General features: G+C 39.4%; 1 protein-coding gene across 1 annotated transcript in view; it reads left to right on the forward strand.

The window, feature by feature from the left end:
• PDE11A (phosphodiesterase 11A) overlaps positions 1-19,761 on the forward strand; it is a 350,510-nt gene that overhangs the window by 165,058 nt on the left and 165,691 nt on the right. Inside the window, exon 6 of the mRNA XM_029934333.1 lies at positions 13,708-13,840. Within this exon, the coding sequence (XP_029790193.1) occupies positions 13,708-13,840 (133 nt within the window). The remainder of the gene's footprint in view (positions 1-13,707; positions 13,841-19,761) is intronic.

Raw genomic sequence — 19,761 nt, forward strand, 5'->3', positions numbered from 1 at the left:
GAATATGATTCTGGTCTTATGCTTCCAGAAAGTGTGATGTAAGTCACCTTCACTTGGACATTGCCACTCAGCCCTGATGATCATTTGGGGAACCAGAAGTTCTGCTCCTTCACCATGAATCCTACATGTCTTCCTTCACCATGAATCCTAACTGTGTTAGTTTCTTTGGGTATCCTTTAGATGGTGACTGTCAACCTTTTTTAAAATTATGACCTACAACAAAAGATATCCAAATCTACTTAATGTATGTAAATGCATACAAAAATGCATAAATGCTTATTAAAATCAAGTTTTATGAAACTATACTTACCTTTACTATGTCTGTATATTCTGATGGATTCTATTCTTTAAAAAAAAAGAAAAACAACCTGCTGTCCTTACGTACAAAATTAATTTCATGATTCACTACTTTGTTGTGATCCACAGTTTGAAAAACACAGTTTTAGACTCATAAGCCTTGTCTGATTTATACATATGGTATGTGTGGCCTCAAACAATGCCTGTATTTGTTAATTTTTAATATGGTGGTTTTTTGAAACATATTTCCCAAGCATTCCAGAACTTTCTCACTCAAATAAATGTTGTGCTTCAAATTTGGCACCTTGGGGAGTGTTTTGTTTGTATACGTTTTTTACACCACTATTTAGTGCCAGTGATTGAAATGTGTTACATAATCTGTTGGTAAGGTTGACAGTCTTTGAGCACTTTGAATATGTCATTCAACAGCCTTCTGGCCTCCATGGATTCTGAACAGGAGCTAATAATCGTATTGAGAATGACTTGCATGTGATGAATCACATCTCTTTTGTTGCTTTCAAGATGCTTTCTTTATCATTGGCTTTCAACAGTTTAGTCAGGATGTGTCTATGTGTGCGTCCCTTTGAGTTTATCCTGCTTAGAATTTGTTGAGCTTCTAGGATGTATAGATTAATATTTATTTTAATCAAATGTGGGAAGTTTTTAGCCATTATTTCTTCAAATATTTTTTCTGCTCCTTTTCCTCTCTCCTGTCTTTTGGACACTCCCATTATGTATATGTCCATATATTTGACGGTGTCTCACATGTCTCCAAGACATTCAATTTCCTTCATTCTTTGTCTTTCTGTTTCTCAAATCAGATATTCTCGATTAACCTATCTTCCAGTTTGGCGATTATTTTTTCTGGCTTCTCAACCCTTCCGTTGAACCCTTTTAGCAAATTTTTCATTCCAGTTATTGTATTTTTCAATTCTACAATTTTTTTTGGTTCTTTTTTATAATTTCCACTCTTTTTTGATATTCTATATTTGGTGAGACATTGTTCTCATATTTTCCTTTACTTCTTTAGATTTGGTTCCCTTTGTTATTTTGAATATATTTATAATAGCTCAGTTAAAGTCTTCATCTAATAAGTCCAACATCTGGACTTTCTCAGGGACAGTTTCTGTTGATTGCTTTTTTCCTGTGTACTTCCCTGTTTCTTTATATGTCTCAATTTATTTTTTGTTGAAAACAGAATATTTTAAATAGTATGGTGTGGAAACTCTGGCTATCAGATCCACTTCCCATGCACTTTGTTTTTTCTATTTGTTGCTGTTATTATTGCTGCTGCTGTTTGTTGTTTAGTGACTTCCCTGAACTATTCTTTGTTATGTTTGGCAACTGAATTCTCTGCTTGGTTAGGTTGTTGTCAATTATGATTGGACACAGATTTCCTTAAAAGCCTTGAACCAGTAAATCTCCCAGTCTCGCTGACGGGGATCTGTATGCATGGGGGTGATATCTTCAGTCTTCCGACAGCAAGTTGATGTAGCTTTCACTTTCTGCTTACACAGAGCTTCAAGGTCAGCCAGAGATAAGGGATTAGGGCCTTCTTGGGGTCTTTCCTGGGCATACATACAACTCTGCAAATGAGTGTGCCTTTCTAGATTTCTAGGAACATGTCAGAGCTTTTCACAACCTCCTAAGAATATCTCATTTCCATGTTTCTTCTTTTGAGTTTTCTGGTTTACTTTTTGTTAGCTGCAACTGTTATCCGTGCCTACAGCAGTTGCAGTGTTAAAAATTGCTGCTGGGTTTTGTCCACAAATGCCCCAGAGGTGAAGGCTGTTCTCAGTGAGCAAAGCCCCAGGTCAGGTCGAATAAAGACAGACTGGGAGTGAAGGTTTCCAGGGGAGCTGCCAAACAGGCCAAATAATGACAACTCTCTGGGGACAGGACTCTTAGGGAGCTCCAAAACTGCTTCCGCTGCCAGTGCCTGCTGCGAGGCTGACTCACAACTCACATGATTACGTGGCTGTTGGTTTTACAGCTACTCTAGAGCTGGGGAGAGGGAGACAGGAATAAAGTTAGTTAAATTGCCCCAAAACTTGCTGTCCTTACAGAGATTCAACTGTTTTTCTTGAATAAATACTTCTCAGATTTTTGCAGGTCTTTTCCTTAATTTCCAGAGTTCTCAAAAAGTTTATTTTGACAACGTTTGCTAGTGTTCTTGCTGCTTTTATGTGGAGGAACAAATCGTCAATGGTCCTTAATCTGCCACTTTGGAAGGCTGTCTTCTTTTTTTTTTTTTTACCTTCTTTTTAAGTCTCTGTTACCTAGAGTGATAGGGAATGGTAGAGAAATTCACACATAGTTAAGGCAGAACATTTCCACAGTATGTGATGAATATGAATATATTTTTTTCCTACTTTCTTCTTTATGGATTGTCTTTGTTCTGCTAGAAAGCATGTGCTAGGAAGCCTGTAATAGGTGTTTTGCATAAATAAAAATATGATACCTATTCTGATTTCAAGAAAATGAAGAAAACTTTTAAAATGTTGAAAATTAAAACAGTACCACCAGTCATCTTGAAACAGAAGCAAGATTTGTGTGATTGCTGTTGCTGTATAACTTCCTTTAATCTGAGAACCTTAGCGTATTCTTCTTGAATATCTACTATCTAGCAAATTCAGTGCTTCTATACCTCATCATGCCAATATTTAATGTTGCTAATTGAAGAAGAGACATAAAGATGGTTCAGGAGGCTCATTTTTATCCCCTTTCTGTTGTTTAGTGAGGAGGTGTCTCGGCAGGTCTGAGTTAAGCTCCATTGAAGACAAGACTAGTACCAGAGTCTAAACTCTGAGGCTCTCTCTTGGTATCAAGGCCGGTTCTTTACCATGAAGTTTCATTATTACAGAGTCAACTATATATTCCCTGCTCCTTTTCCCTAAAAATATTCAGTGTTAAAGTGTTTCCACTGGAACATTATATGCCTGACCTCAGCATACCTCTCAGGAAACCATGTCGCTGTGATACTTCTGGGCTTGCATGTTTCCCCCCAAAATATCCCATTTTATAAATACCCTCCATGACCCTAGTCATATATGTGTCCATGTATCATTTGCATGAGGCTAATTATAAGAATTGAATATCAGTAAAAGAGAGAAAACATTTGTAATGAAGTTGTGTACCTTCCAAAATCTTAAGAAAGTCAAGGACACCTATTTCTCAAGTATTGAAACTTTACCTCTTAAACATATGTAATTTCTGTCTTTTTCCCCCCTGCCTTTGAACATTAAGACTCAGAAGACAAACTCTCTCATTACTTCTGTTTATTTTGGACCAATGGCTTGTCACTCCAGTAAAACTGTCACAGAGGAGAACGAAAGCTATAAAAATGTTCCATGAACAACAAGGCACATGAATAAGTGCTGAGATCAAGCATAATAAAGTAGCTTATGTAGGTCAGCTGTCTCTTAGATTGATGCTATGCAGTAAACAGAATTTTGGCAACTTGGAAGCCTTAATGATTGGTTTTTATGTTCGACTCTCTTACTTTTGTATGACTATTATTTAACATTCTTGAGTTAATATTTTAACACATTGAGTCCACTTCTCCTTTCTTGCTGTGTAGACATATGCCTGGGACTTGTTGGAAAGATATGGTCTCAAAGATACAAGAGCAGATAGATGGAGTGGGCCACAGCTCCCCCACAGAGACATGTGATGGGGCTACTTGAAACATCTAGCTGGATAGGAATTTTAATGTGTGCTCTATTATCAGCAGTTTTGCCATTTTCTCTTCAGCACGTCTCCGAATATGGCAATGATACCACAGTCAAAAACAGTTAACATCCCACCTGCCTCAGAAGAGAAGCACTTAAACAGGGCATATCTTACCTTACTGTATTTAATAAAACATTATATCACAAAGAAAACTCTTTATGATAGAAGGAATTGATACTTATTGAGAGCTTTTTTAAAAAATAATTTTTAAATAGTTTATTGTCAAATTGGTTTCCATACAACACCCAGTGCTCTTCCCCAGAGCTTTTTACGTGTCATGCATTCTTCAACATTCTATTATTGTATTCTTAAAACATCCCTGTAGAATGAATTTTATTTCCTCTATTTTTTATTGTGGAAACTAAGAGTTATTAAAATTTTATCTGTAGTCTTAGAACTAGGGAATGTTGGACCAAGATATGAAAAGCCCCTCCAGATCTACTTGGCTGTGAAACCAAGCAGTTGTCACCATATGATGCTAAATTGTAGACATCAACCGCTCACACTCATGCCATCTGACACCCATCTGAGAGTCACAAGACTCTTCCCCAAAGTGACACCAACTCCTGGGAGTGATAAATTTCATCATCCTAATTGTACAACTTGAAGAAATGAAGAATAGAAAATGTGCTCTTTGGTTACGTGTCCCTAATAACTAGGGAATGCTTAAAATGAGAGAAATAGGAGTGTGATGAAGCGTCCTTAGGCAAGACCATAAATGTAAGTCCATTAGCAGGTCATAAGCTGCTGCAACCCTGAGCATCTTCCTCTCCTGTCACACTGCAAGGATTGACAGGCTAGCTCTGCTTGCTAATTACACTCTCCCCCATTACTTTTTATGACTAACAGATTTGTTTGGTAACCTTCAAAGATATGCTGAAGCCAGTAGGGGATTATTCATGTCCCAGTTCTGGGTTTTCAAGACTCTCCTGCTGGGGTGCTAGCTTTGAGTCCCACTGGTACTGACTTTGTTCCTTAATCTCCTAATTGAAAGACAACTTCAAATAATGTTGCAGAGCCCAAGGCTTCAGGAAAGGCCAGGGTTAGACAGATTTACCTGAAAAGAAAAAGTAAGGAATGGAGTTTCTCTTTGGGATCCAAAGTTCAGAACGACCTCTAGCCTGTGAAGCAAAACGGCAAATAGTACTAGGCATGAGCTATAGATCAAAAATCAGTTTTTGTTTGCAAAGCCTAAGAAAGAAATATCTGTCCTTAAGAGTTCTTGGAGTTCCTGCCTCTTCACCTTTCTGAATCCTGCCCCCACTGGATAATGCTCAAGCTGTCTGAGGGCAATTGATAATCCCTTGACAATGAAAAAATAGATCGTGTCTATGTTGAAACTTTCCACTCCTAACCTAATGATATATTTTTAGTGAACGGTCACAGTTTTCATTTATCATTGATAGCATGTCAAGGAGAAATATTAATGTAGTCTTGAAAATGTTAAATTTGAGGTACCTGGCGATGACCAGGAAGAAGTGTTCAGAATATGCTTGGATATATTCGTAGGGATGTTAGGATTCAGTGGGTTGCTGGTACATATTTGGAGATTATCAGTGTATATTTAGTTGTAGATACAAAGTATGTGCATGGGACCACACAGTATGTGCGGCTGGTCTCTTCCACTGTAGCCTTATTGATCACTTCCACCATGTATCCTAGGTTTTAGCTCTAATACTCATCAATACAGAAAACCTCACACTTCTAAAGCTTTACTCATGCTATGGTTTTGTCTGGATTGCTTTTATCTTCTTTCTCTGCCATATGAACTTTTACTTACAAAGACTAGCTTAGACCAACTTCCTTTTGGGAAGTGATTTTCCAAATCCTTTTCCCAAGGCAAACAAAACTGATCCTTCTTTTCTCAGTTCCTGTAATGTTTTGTATATTTTTCCTTTGGGGCATTGATCACAAATCATTGTCATTGTCTGTGAGCTCCCCAAAGCTGAGACCCCTTTGGCTTCTTCCTATAACCTCTTTCTGTTTAGGTAGGGGCCGTACTGAGCTGACCATCTATATGCAGGTGGGTTCCCACTACCAATTTCTTTAAGTAAAATGTGTTTATGCAAGATTTGCCCCAGGACTGTTCAGCACTTAGTGGGGGCCCAGCCCATGGTCATTCTTGAAAGAGCAAAAGTCGTGGGAGTCTCCAGTGAAGACTGGACTCTAGTGCTGAGAACAAAAACAGCAATACAGACACAGTCTAATGATGAACATTATTTTATTCAGGTATTTTGTCTTCTGGTTTAGAGACTCGTTTTGAGAATTAATTCTGAAAAATTGTTTTAAGTTATTTTCATATAATTTTCTATGTTTGAATCTTTGGCCAAGATGGGTTTTTTAGACAATTGAAGATGGTGAAGGTACTTGTGTAGGGGTGTTTTATTTTGTCTTGTTTTGTGTTACTTGTATTGATTTCTCTCCTCCACTGCTCTGCAGCTTGTTTTCCTGAGGTTTATATCGACCTCACTGGTCCTCACTTCAGGGGCAGCCACATTTCAGGAGTTCTGTGTTTTCTGTAAGAGTGTAGTTCTCTTTTATCCTTCCACAGTCAATGTATTTGTGCTCATGAAGCTCTTTTTGAAGTCAGTGGGAATCTCATATTGGAAGCAAGATACCACTGAGCAAGAAGACTCTAAACTGCATCCCTTTGTGGGAAACTCACTTAAAAATCTGCATCTTCCTCTGCACCTCGTTCTAGTAAAATACAAGTAAAGGACCTCTTACAATTTTCATGTTATTTTAAACAAATCTTGATCTTTTTTAAAGAGCTAAAATGAGCTAAGTGGTTAATTTTTACTTTTTAAGGAGATTTCACTGAAGTTAGGTGGTAGCTGTATTTATTTTCTTTTTCTAAGCCTCTTATTTCAAGGATTTTTTTTGTCTGCTGTTTTTGTTTTCTTTAAGTCAGAATTTATTTTAACATCCCCACCAAAGGAGCCAAAATAGTGTTATGACCTGAATACGAGAAGCTATTAAACATGGACAGATATTAAAACAAACAAACTTTGAGAATATTTTAATGGTTTCTCAAACTTTTGATTTTTCAAGAACAAATGAATGTTGTATAGAATTTTAAGCCTTTTTCGTCTCTCTATGGTGCACTGGTGTGTAGTAAATGTCTTGGCAAAATATACACAAACTCACCAACAGTCACACTGGACATCCACGTGCTTGAAATGATCAATATGTGTCTTTTTCTTTTTGCCAAAAGAAAGGTCATTCCAGTCCTATTCCCTTTCTGTACAGAGAAGGGTATGGATGGAATTAAAGGAACTGTTTAATGAGAAAACTTGTGACAGTGTAGACACAGGCAGTATGGCTTTAGAACCCAGGGGTCTAAATACTATGCAGAGCTTGGGGAAGAGGATTCTCTTTTTACTCCATGAAGCTTTAGTACCCTCAAGTGTCTGGCTTCCCTTCCAAGGCTTTGACAAGGGGCCTTGAGTGAAAGAATAAGTCTCCCTAGAGACTAAGAGTGAGGAGAGGACTTGGAGGTGTTTGTGGTCTCACAGTTATGCACATGGCAGCTAAGATCCACTGAACTGGCACGGTCTCATTTGCACCCACAAACTACAGAGTAACCAAATTATTGATGTGTTTCTAACCTGCAGTAATTCTCCTTAGCTTGGTTCTGGCCCAAATTAAAAATCTTAGTGCTGGATTGGTTGGCCGTTGATATCTCTGATCAGATCTGGAGGGCTCTAGGAAAGCTGGTCAATTCAATTTTGGATATTAATTTAAGCTTCCAACAACCTATTAAAAAAATAATACCTGTTAGAAGCTATCAACCCTGACTCTTCTTGGGGAGAACAGGATCTCGAACAAAGGTAATGGTCATCCCACCTCCATCCTGCTCAGACCCCATGTAAAAGACTATTCTAGACTGGATTTCATACGCAAAAGGGCTATTAATCTCCAGGGATACACCTAGGCCTGGGACGGTTAGAATAAAGAAGGCATGCCAGAGGAGGAATACTTGAAGGAATTGGAGCTGGTTGGAAAAGAATATCTTAGGTGGGAGGCTATGGGGAACACGTTAATTATCGCCAAATATCTCAAGGGCTGTCAGGTAATGAGATGCCTGATCTACAAACCATGGGACTGGAAGCAAAAGACGATTATTAGAAAGTAAATTGAGCTGCCACAATGGAATGGAATATTTTGGTAGATAATGAGTCCCCTGTCACAAAAGGTATTCAAATTAATATTAGATGTCCATATGTCAGAGAGCTTGAAGTGAGACCATTGTCAGCCCATATAGACCATACAGCATCTCTGTGAAAATAAATAGATGCAGTTCAGAGCCATCATGCACAACTAGGCTAGATTTCAGCCTCCATTCATTCCTTTTACAGGGCACCACATGCAGGGCAGAACCTGCATTACCACACATGGCTGTGTCCATCTTCTCATGTTCTGCTCCAACAGAGATCAATCGAAACAGAGAGAGCCACACAGAGTAATAGGACCTGCATAAATCAGAAGGAGTTGACCTGTAGGACCTTTATGAAATAACCGATCCGTTAAGCCAAATGTGTCCCTCAAGAAAGAGAAACAATTTGAGCCCTTTCCTTTGTGATGAAATTCACAATACCTGGTTGCTGAAGTGTACAAAGTGGACTGTCACATGCACAATTTACTCTAGAAATTGTTACGAAGTCGATACTTTAAAGAAATGTTTACTATGGGCTAGATAATATGTTAAACACTTGTACAAAGTATTACCTTAATCTGAGCAATAACTAAGTAGGAGTATTATACCCATTTTATAGATGAAGTATATATAAGTAATTTGTCTGAGATCACTTTGCTAGAAAGCGGCAAAATAGGTATTTGAATCAGATATATCTGATCTAAAACTCATGGTCTTAATCATAAAACAAAATCATCCTTTAAAAAAAGCAAAGTTGGGGCACCTGGGTGGCTCAGTCTGTTAAGCATCTGACTTTGGTTCAGGTCATGATCTGACTGTTCATGAGTTTAAGCCCCTCATCACACTCTGTGGTGACAGCTCAGAACCTGGAGCCGTTCGGATTCTGTGTGTCCTTCTCTCTGCCCCTTTCCCTGCTCCGTCTCTCTCTCTCTCAAAAAACATTTATTAATAAAAAAATTTTTAAGGAAGATTTTGAAAATTATAACTAAACATCACAATTCTGCATTAGAGTAAAAACTTAAGATTTGGAAGTTTGAACTGGTGTAAAAGCCAGAATGTGCTATAATTATTAAGAGTGACAATCATTCTTCCTGACTATCTCTCTGAGCATTCTGTCACCCTGCACCTTAGTTTAGGTACCCGTGCAACATTAAACTGAAGAAATGGAGAAGTGGTTTTCAGAAAATCTGTTTGCACTGTAGCAGCTACAGGTTCATTAAAATCTCCCCTCCCCTCTGGAGCCTTAACTTGCTTACAGCAGCTGAGATGGTTTCTTCCTCCCTGCACTCCGTTTGCATTTATGATTGGTACAGTTGACTTGGCAACTAGTCAACACAGCCATGTGACAAATTTGTCATTTGAAATTTGTGGAGGTTTAAAAAGTTTTTTTAATGTTTACTTTTGAGAGAGAGAGAACGAGTGGGGGGAGACACAGAGACTGAGACACAGAATCCAAAGCAGGCTCCAGGCTCTGAGCTGTTAGGACAGAGCCCGACATGGGGCTTGAACCTACGAGCTATGAGATGACCTGAGCCAAAGTCAGACATTTAACCAACTGAGCAACCCAGGCACCCCTGTCACTTGAAATTTGAACTGGGCATTTAGATTGTGCATTGTGCAAGGGTCAGTGTGTTTATTTTTCATCTCCCCAAGTAGGTGGCAACCTCTATGAGGCCAGAGACCATAGTTTATATTTTCTAGAAACCACTTCAACTATGCTTATGCATAGTGCCTTGAACAGAGTGGACCCTCTTATGTTGTCCTACAATTTTATTCTTTAAAATGTTTATATATTTTTGAGAGAGAGAGGGTGAGAAGGGGCAGAGAGAGAGGGTTTGTTGTGCTGACAGCAAAGAGCCCCAATGAGGGGCTTGAACTCACAAATCATGAGATCATGACCTGAGTCAAAGTCGACTGCTTAACCGACTGAGCCACCCTGGCACCTCTGACCTACAATTCTAAATGTTTATTTGTTTATTTTATTTTGAGAAGGAAAACATGAGTGGTAGAGGGGCAGAAAGAGAGTGAGAGAATCCCAAACAGGCTCTGCACTTGGGGCTCAATCTCACAAACCATGGGGTCGTGACCTGAACCAAAATCAAGAGTCAGATGCTTAACCAACAGAGCCACCCAGGTGCCCCACATTGTCCTGTAATTTTAGAGTGATTGCAATACATATGCAGCCTGAACTAACCCAAGTTCTAAGCATGCTTTAAGTTTAGGATGAGTCTTTCAGGAGTCCCTTCTCAGTAAGTGTTTTCATCATCTTCCTTGGGAATTTTGTAAGTAAGGACCCACTGCTCTGGATGATCAAATCCAATGTCTTCCTCCCTCTTCCTTTGACTGCACACAGTCTCAGGCTGAAGTGTTTATGATCTACAGTGTCTCTCTGAAACTCTCTGTGATGCTGACTGCCATTCCCATCTTTTCTTTAGGTGACAAGACTATTCTTGCTTGACTCCTACCATTGACTCCTTCCCTTAGAGGCAACAGGATAAAGAGAATAGTCTGAGGCTCTGCAGTCACACTTAGCTGAAAATTCTATCTCCATTTAGGAAAATTATTTAGCATCTCTGAACCTCAGTTTTCTGATCCATAAAATGTAGAGAATTGTACCCATGGCATAGGATTTATATGAAGACAAAACAAATTAATTAGGTAAAGTATCCAGCCAGGCTGTTGGCCTACGTTCGGTGATGATAAATTTGCTTTCCCCATTTTTCTTTCTTCTCTCTCCCTTCCCCCTATATTACTGCCTTTCTTCTTCTTTCTTCCCCTAGATATATATTTTCCCACATGTTCTCTCCCTGGGCAATCTCATCCATTCTATTCTCCCTGAAATAATCCCAACTCTATTGTATTTTCAGTCCTAAGGATCTTATATGGGTTTTGCTCCTGGATTTTCAACAATGAATAACGTGTTCCAGGTTGACAAAATGTCTGTTATCATTTCTCATCTCCCACTTTTCAAAACAACTGACTTCTAATGGTGCCAGAGGTACACAGGAGCAGAATGTAAGCCAAGCCCTGCGGAATCTTCTGCAGGACCTCCTGATGGGCCAGCATCATTGCCTCCCACCAGCATGACTTCACTAGTACCTTCCATCTCTCTTAGCCAGTTTTGCTTGCTCCTTGTCCCTGGATTAAGCTTTCTGAAGTCACAGCTCAAATCATGTCACTTCCCTGTTGGGTACTCTCCAACAACTCACTGTTGCCTGTAACGAAGTTTTCAGCCCATGGGTCAAAGCCTCCACCTTTAAGCCCTGACCTTTTCATTTAAGGGATTACTCAGTGTTACTGTACTTACTTTACTCTTTTCCCTTTGTAACTTTCTTCTTGCTGTTTCCTCCTCCTTAGGCACTTTCCTCTCACCACCCATCTCTCTTTGCTGAACTCACTTGTCCATCCCGAAGGACCCAACTTAAATGTTTTCACACTTGTTGATGAAACTGGTTCCTTCCTTAGAGCATTTGCCACTGGCCCCCTTTCTGTGTCCCAACCATTTCTCCTCTCTGGTTCTTCCCTGGCCGGTCCCCAGGGTCTGATTACACCCTTTCTGCCCAGCACCCTCTAGGTCAGCATTGTCCATGCTGTTTTATCACAGAACACTTTTTAAAAATTGTAGAATGTAACAAAGTACCCAGAGAGTTCAGAGTGAGTTGACAGACCAATTAATCGCTGTAAGAAATGAGCAGCATTCAGTCACACACTTTTCTAAACTTAGAAACAGCTTCATTAAGTTGGAACCTCGTATCAGGTGCATTATCATGTTTCCTCCTATAGTTTGCTTTCATTGCAGCACAACGTAACACTTCCTTCTCACAGGGGAGAAGAAAGAAAATAAAACATGGGCTTTGTTGCTGTCCCTTTGTTTTAGAAAATAAAGGCTTCATCTTATCTTTGAAGTCCTCAGTCTTTCTATTTCTTTGATTTAGGCACCATATGAGAAATACAAGACTCAGATTTTTATGAAAACTTTCGGTTCTCACAGCCAGAGATTCGTAGGGAATAAACGTATGTGTTAGTAATGTTTGATACGCAATAAGGGATGAATAATATCACAAATATATGTTAAATTTATCAGACACAGACCAGCCGTCATCACAGATGGCACCTATTAATGTTGCTAAAGAACGCCTGTGCTCCCACTTCCTCATGCATCTGGTGTCCTCTCTGGGCCACAAATTCTCGGTATGGCATGAATTCCACACAGGCACATTACTGCATAGTAACACTGACTATTTATAGGCTTTAGTGTTTTCCTTACATATAAGGTCGTTTAGATTAAAAAGTCAGCAGAGTTCTTATTATTCTTGCTTTGGTAGACTCTTTCACATGACCTGGAACCCAGGGTTCTGCAGAATGAAGTTTGGAAAACAGTTGCCCTGGTATGTTGGCATTCATTTATGTAATTTCAGTTATCACCGGCCAAGCCAAAAATCTAACATCCTCCGTGAAAATTTTCCTTGGTATTGCTAATTTGAACAGTACTCAGTTTCACAATTCCATTGCTCCTGGCAATGCTCAGTATGTACTTGGAAGAAATGATGGATGAGAGGGAGGAAGTAGGGAATCTTACTAATTCTTATGGCATTTCTAGTGAAGTGATACAAGGGAAAGCTCACAAAATCATCTAGCATAAAATTCTTGTTGAAATCAAATATGGATATAATTTAAATTATTAATGTTAGGGGTCAGTAGATTAAAAAAGTTTTTTAGTGAGATTTTATAAGTAGAAATGTGTTTTTGTTAAGAAACTCTGAAGGGGGCCTGGGTGACTCAGTCGGTGGAGCGTCCAGCTTCAGCTCAGGTCATGGTGTCATGGTTCGTGGGTTCGAGCCCCACATCAGGCTCTGTGCTAACAGCTATCTCAGAGCCTGGAGCCTGCTTCAGATTCTGTAGCTCCCTCTCTCTCTGACCCTCCCCTGCTCGCACTATCTCTGCCTCTCAAAAATAAATAAAACACATTAAAAAAATTTAAAAAAGGAACTGAGACATGCTACAAAAAAATGCATAATTTCTAACTTGAGATTACACATGGTCTAGACCTACTCTTTTGCTGCATTTAAAATTTTGTAAATCCTCAATTTATTTCCTGATTTTTCTCCATTCTAGGGTTTAATTTTTTCTGATGTCACACACGGAGTCTGCTTAGTTAAGGGGAGTGGGCCAAAGAGGACAGGGGAGTTGATCATGCCAGGGTTGTGGCATCCTCTGGTCAATTTTGGTCATTACTGGATTATTTACTTTGCGTCTGTCTGCTTTGGCCTAAATACAACCTACAGTTGTTCTCTGGATCGTAGAATCCATTATCTCTTCCCATGGATTTGATTGTTTTACAGTAAAGCGAGCAAGGTTTTTTGAATTAGCTACTGATAATTACCTTGCTAATCTGTGACTGAAGTCACTTATCCCTTGTTAAGGAGAATAGATAAACCTACTATGACTGTAGTTTTATATGATTTCCTTTCAAACAAACTTACATTTCTCTGTTTTCTTACTGCCTGCTTTGGTTTTGATAGTTTCAAAGAGAGCATGGAGAAATCTTCATATTCCGACTGGCTGATAAATAACAGTGTTGCCGAGCTAGTGGCTTCCACGGGCCTCCCGGTGAACATCAGCGATGCCTACCAGGATCCTCGCCTTGATGCCGAGGTAGGAGGAATTCTCTGGCTGCATTCTGAAGGTTCAGTTATCACACTGGCGATGGTTTGGTGGCTGAAGCAAGTTTACTGGCAATTTTGGTTTTTTTTTGCATCTTCCCCTGTGATCAGATTTTTAGCATTGCTTACTGTTGAGTAACAGAAAAATCTCCTCTCTCTAGTCTGTTTTGTAGCAAAATGGCTATCTATTAGGTATTATGTTGATACTTTTTACAACTGGGTACATTTTATATTACCTGTGCAAGATGTGGTATATATGTACAATGGAGTATTACATGGCAATGAGAAAGAATGAAATATGGCCATTTGTAGGAAAGTGGATGGACTTCGAGGGTGTCATGCTAAGCGAAATAAGTCAGGCGGAGAAGGACAGATACCATATGTTTGTACTCACAGGTCTAACAGGAGAACAGGAGAAACCTAATGGAGGACCAGGGGGAGGGGAAGGGGGAAAGAGAGTTGGGGAGAGAGAGGGATGCAAAACCTGAGAGACTACTGAATATTGAAAACGACCTGAGGGTTGAAGGGAAAGGAGAAGGGGGAAAAGAGGTGGTGGTGATGGAGGAGGCACTTGTGCTGACAAGCACTGGGTGTTATATGGAAACGAATTTGACAATAAACTATTAAAAAAATATACATATATATATAATTTACCTGTGTGCAAATACAAGTACACATGCATCAATTCATGAACACTTTATATTAAAGATAGTTTATATTAAATTATGAAATAGTTATTAATAAAAATGTGGATTTAACATAGTTAAATAGATGCCAGAACAGTTACCATGTTTTTAAAAATTGCTCCCAAGAAATGGTAAATTGGTTTGTGTTATTATTTAATGTTAATTTTCAAGGCACATTGTGCTATATGCAGAATGTATTAAAGCAATCTAGATTCTAACTTGCAGATGTTTAAATTCTAAGTATCTACAGTGTCATACAGATAAATTTACATGAACTTACAAAATATCTTTGTGTGTGTGTGTGTGTGTGTGTGTGTATGTGTATTCAATAAATTACACGTTTCCTATTCTAGGTTGCCAAGCTAAGATCTAAAGAGTAGCAGGAGTTTTTTGGTGACGAAGGTGGAGATGTGTTCCAGGCAAAGCTGAGGGAGTATGGGGATGGGGGGACCCTGGGGGGCTGGAGGGCTAGGGGTGCTGAGGTGAGTTAATGCTGCTGAAGCACCAGGTAGATGAGGCTGGAGAAGGAAGCAGGGGCCAGATTGCTCCAATCTAAAAGCTGGATTAAGAAGTTTAAGTATTTATCCTGGGCAGTGGGGAACGAGTAGTTGAGTTTTAAATCAGGGAGACACAGGAGTTGTACTTTAGGGAAATCACACCACCTCGGTGGCTGTGGGACAGAGGATAGATTAGCAATAAGAACTGAACATTTAGGCTGAAATGAGAGCTGGTTGATGACTCTGGAGAATGACAGGGATTCAGCCCCGGTCCCTGGACACCAGAGCCCTTCCCCTGAGCCCTGCCCTGTACTGTCCCACGTCTGGGGTGGGTCACAATATGGCAGGAGGCTTCAATCTAAACCTAACTTAGAACTTTAGTCATGTCAGTCATCTTTGCAGACCTCTGCAGGGAAATTTTAGATTCCCCAAACTCAGCACCTCTCTGTAGCTGCCTGGAACTTTCTTCCCCCAGACCATATCCTCTAGTAGTTTCTATTAATTCTTAAGCATAGAGCTCAGCTGCTCCTACCTTGCAAATCCTTTCATCAACTCCCAGTCTGGGTTGGGGGTCCCTACAGCATGCTCCCCCTGCGCTGTCCCCACACTGACCACCCTCTAGGTCTCTTCAGTTCCAATGCATTATTTGAGCTTTGAGTTACTTTCCTCAGGGAAGTACACAGGCCAAAGCTTCTTTGGTTGTCCTCTTTTGAGGAGGAATACCACCACCTCGGTTCTGTGATTAGCAGAGCAGAAATGATTGAGAGAGCTCAATATTTGTATCCATTAGCATTATGGGCTAGGACTGATTTGATGAAGTTTTGCCTTTGGCCATGTTTCTTTCTTCCTTGCTTTTAGAGAGAAAATACTGAAGAACAGATGTCTAAACACAGTTTTACATAGGAATGCTCTCAGAATCCTCTTATTGACGTCAGTAGTAGTTGAACAAACTGCCATCATGTGAGATTAGATGTCAAGGGGTAATGGGTTGATTCCTACCTCAAATCATAGTACTAAATTTGGCATGGATTTATGTTATTCTGCTCTTATCTTTGGACCATGAAGCCAAATTCTGAGGAAGCAAAAGGAATCAATAATTTACACCATTTTAAAAAGCTGGTTCATTAGCTATATGTAAAGGTATAACAAAATATGATGCAGTGAGCACCCACTACCCAGTTTAAGAAAAGAACAGGATTATTGCTTTTGAATCCTCGTACTGATCTTCCCTAGTACCTTGCCCTTTACTTTACCTGCAGAGGTAACCACTGTCATAATTTGAACTTAACACTCTTTCACTTTTCTGTGTACGTTCATTGCATATGTTTCAATCCTTGCCAAATACATCATTGTATCTTGTGTATCTCTGAAATTTATAGAAGCTAAATTATATTGTATTTATTCTTCTATGGCTTGTTTTCTCATTCAATGTATGTTCCTGAGTCACAGAGATTATAATTCATTCATTTAGTTTCACTGTTGCCAAGTATCCACTGTATGAATAAGCCTCGCTTTATTTATCCATTATCGTGTTAATGGACATTTGGGTTCTATGTTTTGCTTTTTCATGCATAACTGCCAGGGACATTCTTGTACATGTCTCTGGTGCGCACATACAGGAATTTTTGTAGTGTCTATACCTTGAGAATGATATGCTGGGTCACAGGCTATCAGCATCTTCAACTCTATCAGGGAAGGAAAAATTATTGTCCAATCATTTTTTCCTTTTTAAAAAAATGTTTATTTATTTTTGAGAGAGAGAGAGAAAATGTGAGCAGGGGAGGGTCAGAGAGAGAAAGAGGGAGACACAGAATATGAAACAGGCTCCAGGTTCTGAGCTGTCAGCACAGAGCCCCACATGGGGCTCAAACCCACGGACTATAGATCATAACCTGAGCCAAAGTTGGACATTAAACCAACTGAGCCACCCAGGTGCCTCTGCCCCCCTTTCTTTTCTTATGAAAAACAGCAGGTAGCAAGCACATTTAATCTATCAAGAAAACTTCTTGCTCATATTATATAGTGATCTTGGGTAGACCATATTCTTATGTTTATAGTCAGACTCTTACCACAACTTTCCTGATTAGTGATAGAGCCATTTTACATTTTTCTCTGTGTTTACAGTCCATTCTGATAAGGCAGCCTACTCCACTGATCTATAAAAAGAACAACGTGGACTCTCGAGCAGAAATGCAACAGTTAGTTCTGTGGGATTGGGCATAAAAAATCTCATGCTTTTATCCAATAGTTAGGAGCAATGATGTCTGAAGACAGTAAACTGTGGTAAGTTAAGGGATGACTAGTTAGTAAAATCACGTTTTTCCCTCTGATAAAATAAAGCATGTACTTAGACCATCATTATTTCTTGGCCTTCCACCTAAAATGCTTTCAGTCTGCCACCTACCTAATACCAAATTTCAAATACAAATCTGAAGATGCATTATATATAATATTTACATGGTCTCTGCATGGTGCTGGAATATAAACTTATTTTATGTTTTCCTTCTCATTTTAAGGAAAAAATTGGAAAGGAATTCATCAATGCAGATGGAGATGAGAGAAAAAGAGAGGCATTTAGTAGATACGTCCTACAAAGTTGTGTGTATGTTGTGTTGCGTGCATGTATATGTGTGCATGCGTGTGTGCGTGTGTGCGCGTGTGTATGTGTATGTGTGTGTGCTGTGTATCATGCCAGGAAAAGCAACATTATTTATCTGCTTAGGCTTCCTCCCTTCTCAAGTATATTTTGCCTCAGTGACAGGTGTCAACTGTTTATGTTAATAATGAATGAGACTTCAGACTGAGCTGCAGTGCCAAGAGGCTAAGAGGCTCCAACCTTCTTTCCATGAAGCCTGATGTAAGATGGTGTAGATCATAAGATAAAGACAACCATTTCAGATAAATATTTTTTATTAATGTTTTAAGTATTTTCCTCAAGATAAAAAAATACCGTGACAAAATGAAATTGCTTCATTCTTACACTAAAAGTAATTCTGGAATCATCCTAGAGGTAGAGGGTAACTTTTAGAACTACATTGTCTTGCTGAAAAGGTTTGAGTCCTCTCTTCTTGGTCGGCTAGCATGTGGGTCCATAATTTTTACCAGTAATCATAATTGAGTAGTTATTTATCACTAGTAGAATATAAGGAAATAAGTGTTTAAATCCATGATTAATGGAGCATCTTCCAGAGTTTCTTCACTGGAAGAAGTGCTTGCTTTTTGGTTCTCTATATTCACTGACTTTCCTGAATAGTTTGAAGCTGGTTAACAAGAATGATAATTTGCAGAGAGGTAGCATGGGTAATCCCTTTCAAAGCATTTTCTATTTTTCCTCCAGATTTGCTCAATGTAAGTCTATATAATGAACTTAAATTTTCCAGAAACACATTTATCTATCCTAAAGTTCTCAGTGGCTCAGTGGCTAATTCTGGCAACCTGAAATCTCTTCACTGAACATGAAGAAGGACCCAACTCATCAGACAATGTAATGTCCTGGGACAGAACACCCAAAACTGGATTGGCCTTATTCTGCGGTTTCATACTGTAGAGGTGTCAACTTTCAGTTAATAGGAATGTTAGAGGTTTCTTTAATTAAGACATGAGGAAACAGACTCAGAGGTCTAAAGTGACTTACCTAAGGCCACACAGCTTCCTCAAAGTAGGGTACAAAATGGACAGGAACTTCTGATTCCTAATTCAATTCCCTGAGCTGCTAAGGGGCTGCCTGGGCAATGGAATCACTGCTCCATCTTTCCTCTATCCACAAAGGCATATGAATGTTGGCCAGCAGACTTACCTTTTTGTCCTGTAAGCTCCACTCACCAGCTGAGCCATCTTGGGCATACTACTTGAGTATATATTGTAACATGTAAAATTCTATCTCAATATTTTGTAAATGATGGAGTCCTATATAAATGTCAGTGAACATACTCATGTGATTAAGGACTAGTTTCTTATCTCTAAATGGGGGTGCCTTACACAAAGCTGCAGACCAGCCGACCTTGATTAAAGATAAGACAACTTCAATCCTTTTCATTAGAGACACAGTGTGGAAGGAAGATGCAAGTCTGTAGCCAAGGAGGAGAGTTAAAGGTGATTGTCGACTCTAAAGAAGAGATGGTGGCACTAATCTCATAACCTGTAGGTCTTCAAGACAGTCAGGTTTTTGCTTGTCTTCTCAGAGAAGGAACAATAACAGGCATTAGTTACAAGGTGGTTATGTTTGGATGCATGTCTTGTGGCTTTGGGCTGCCCTGGGGAGATGGTCATCATCTTCTCCCCTAAAGGAGCCAGCAATATGGAGACTTGGCTCTTCAAAAGAATGGCCAGACATCCATTAGCAAGATTAGCAAGGCACATTAAGGATGATCAAATGATGTTAAGCCCAGATGGATGCTCCTGATCATTGGCAATGGCTAGGGAGGTGTTTCTTATTCCTTGAATGAAACTGTCCAGAGCCACTGATGAATGGCTCACCCAGGGCATCTCTAACTGGATGCCAACCCATCTCTAACTGGATGCCAACCTCAGTACACCCGTTTGTGTGCATTTGGTAGTTTCTTCTCCAATTTAGACAAACATGGGAAGCTTGTCAATCTGGAAATTCATGATAACAGTGGCTATTTCCTGCTAATAAGAGAGAGTTTATTCTACCAAGCTTTGCCATAGCTGTACTAGATTTCCAATTTTGGTGTCTTTCCTACCTTATAATAACTTCTGGGAAGTCCTCA

This window comes from Suricata suricatta, chromosome 3 (assembly GCF_006229205.1).
Source record: "Suricata suricatta isolate VVHF042 chromosome 3, meerkat_22Aug2017_6uvM2_HiC, whole genome shotgun sequence".
NCBI lineage: Eukaryota > Metazoa > Chordata > Mammalia > Carnivora > Herpestidae > Suricata > Suricata suricatta.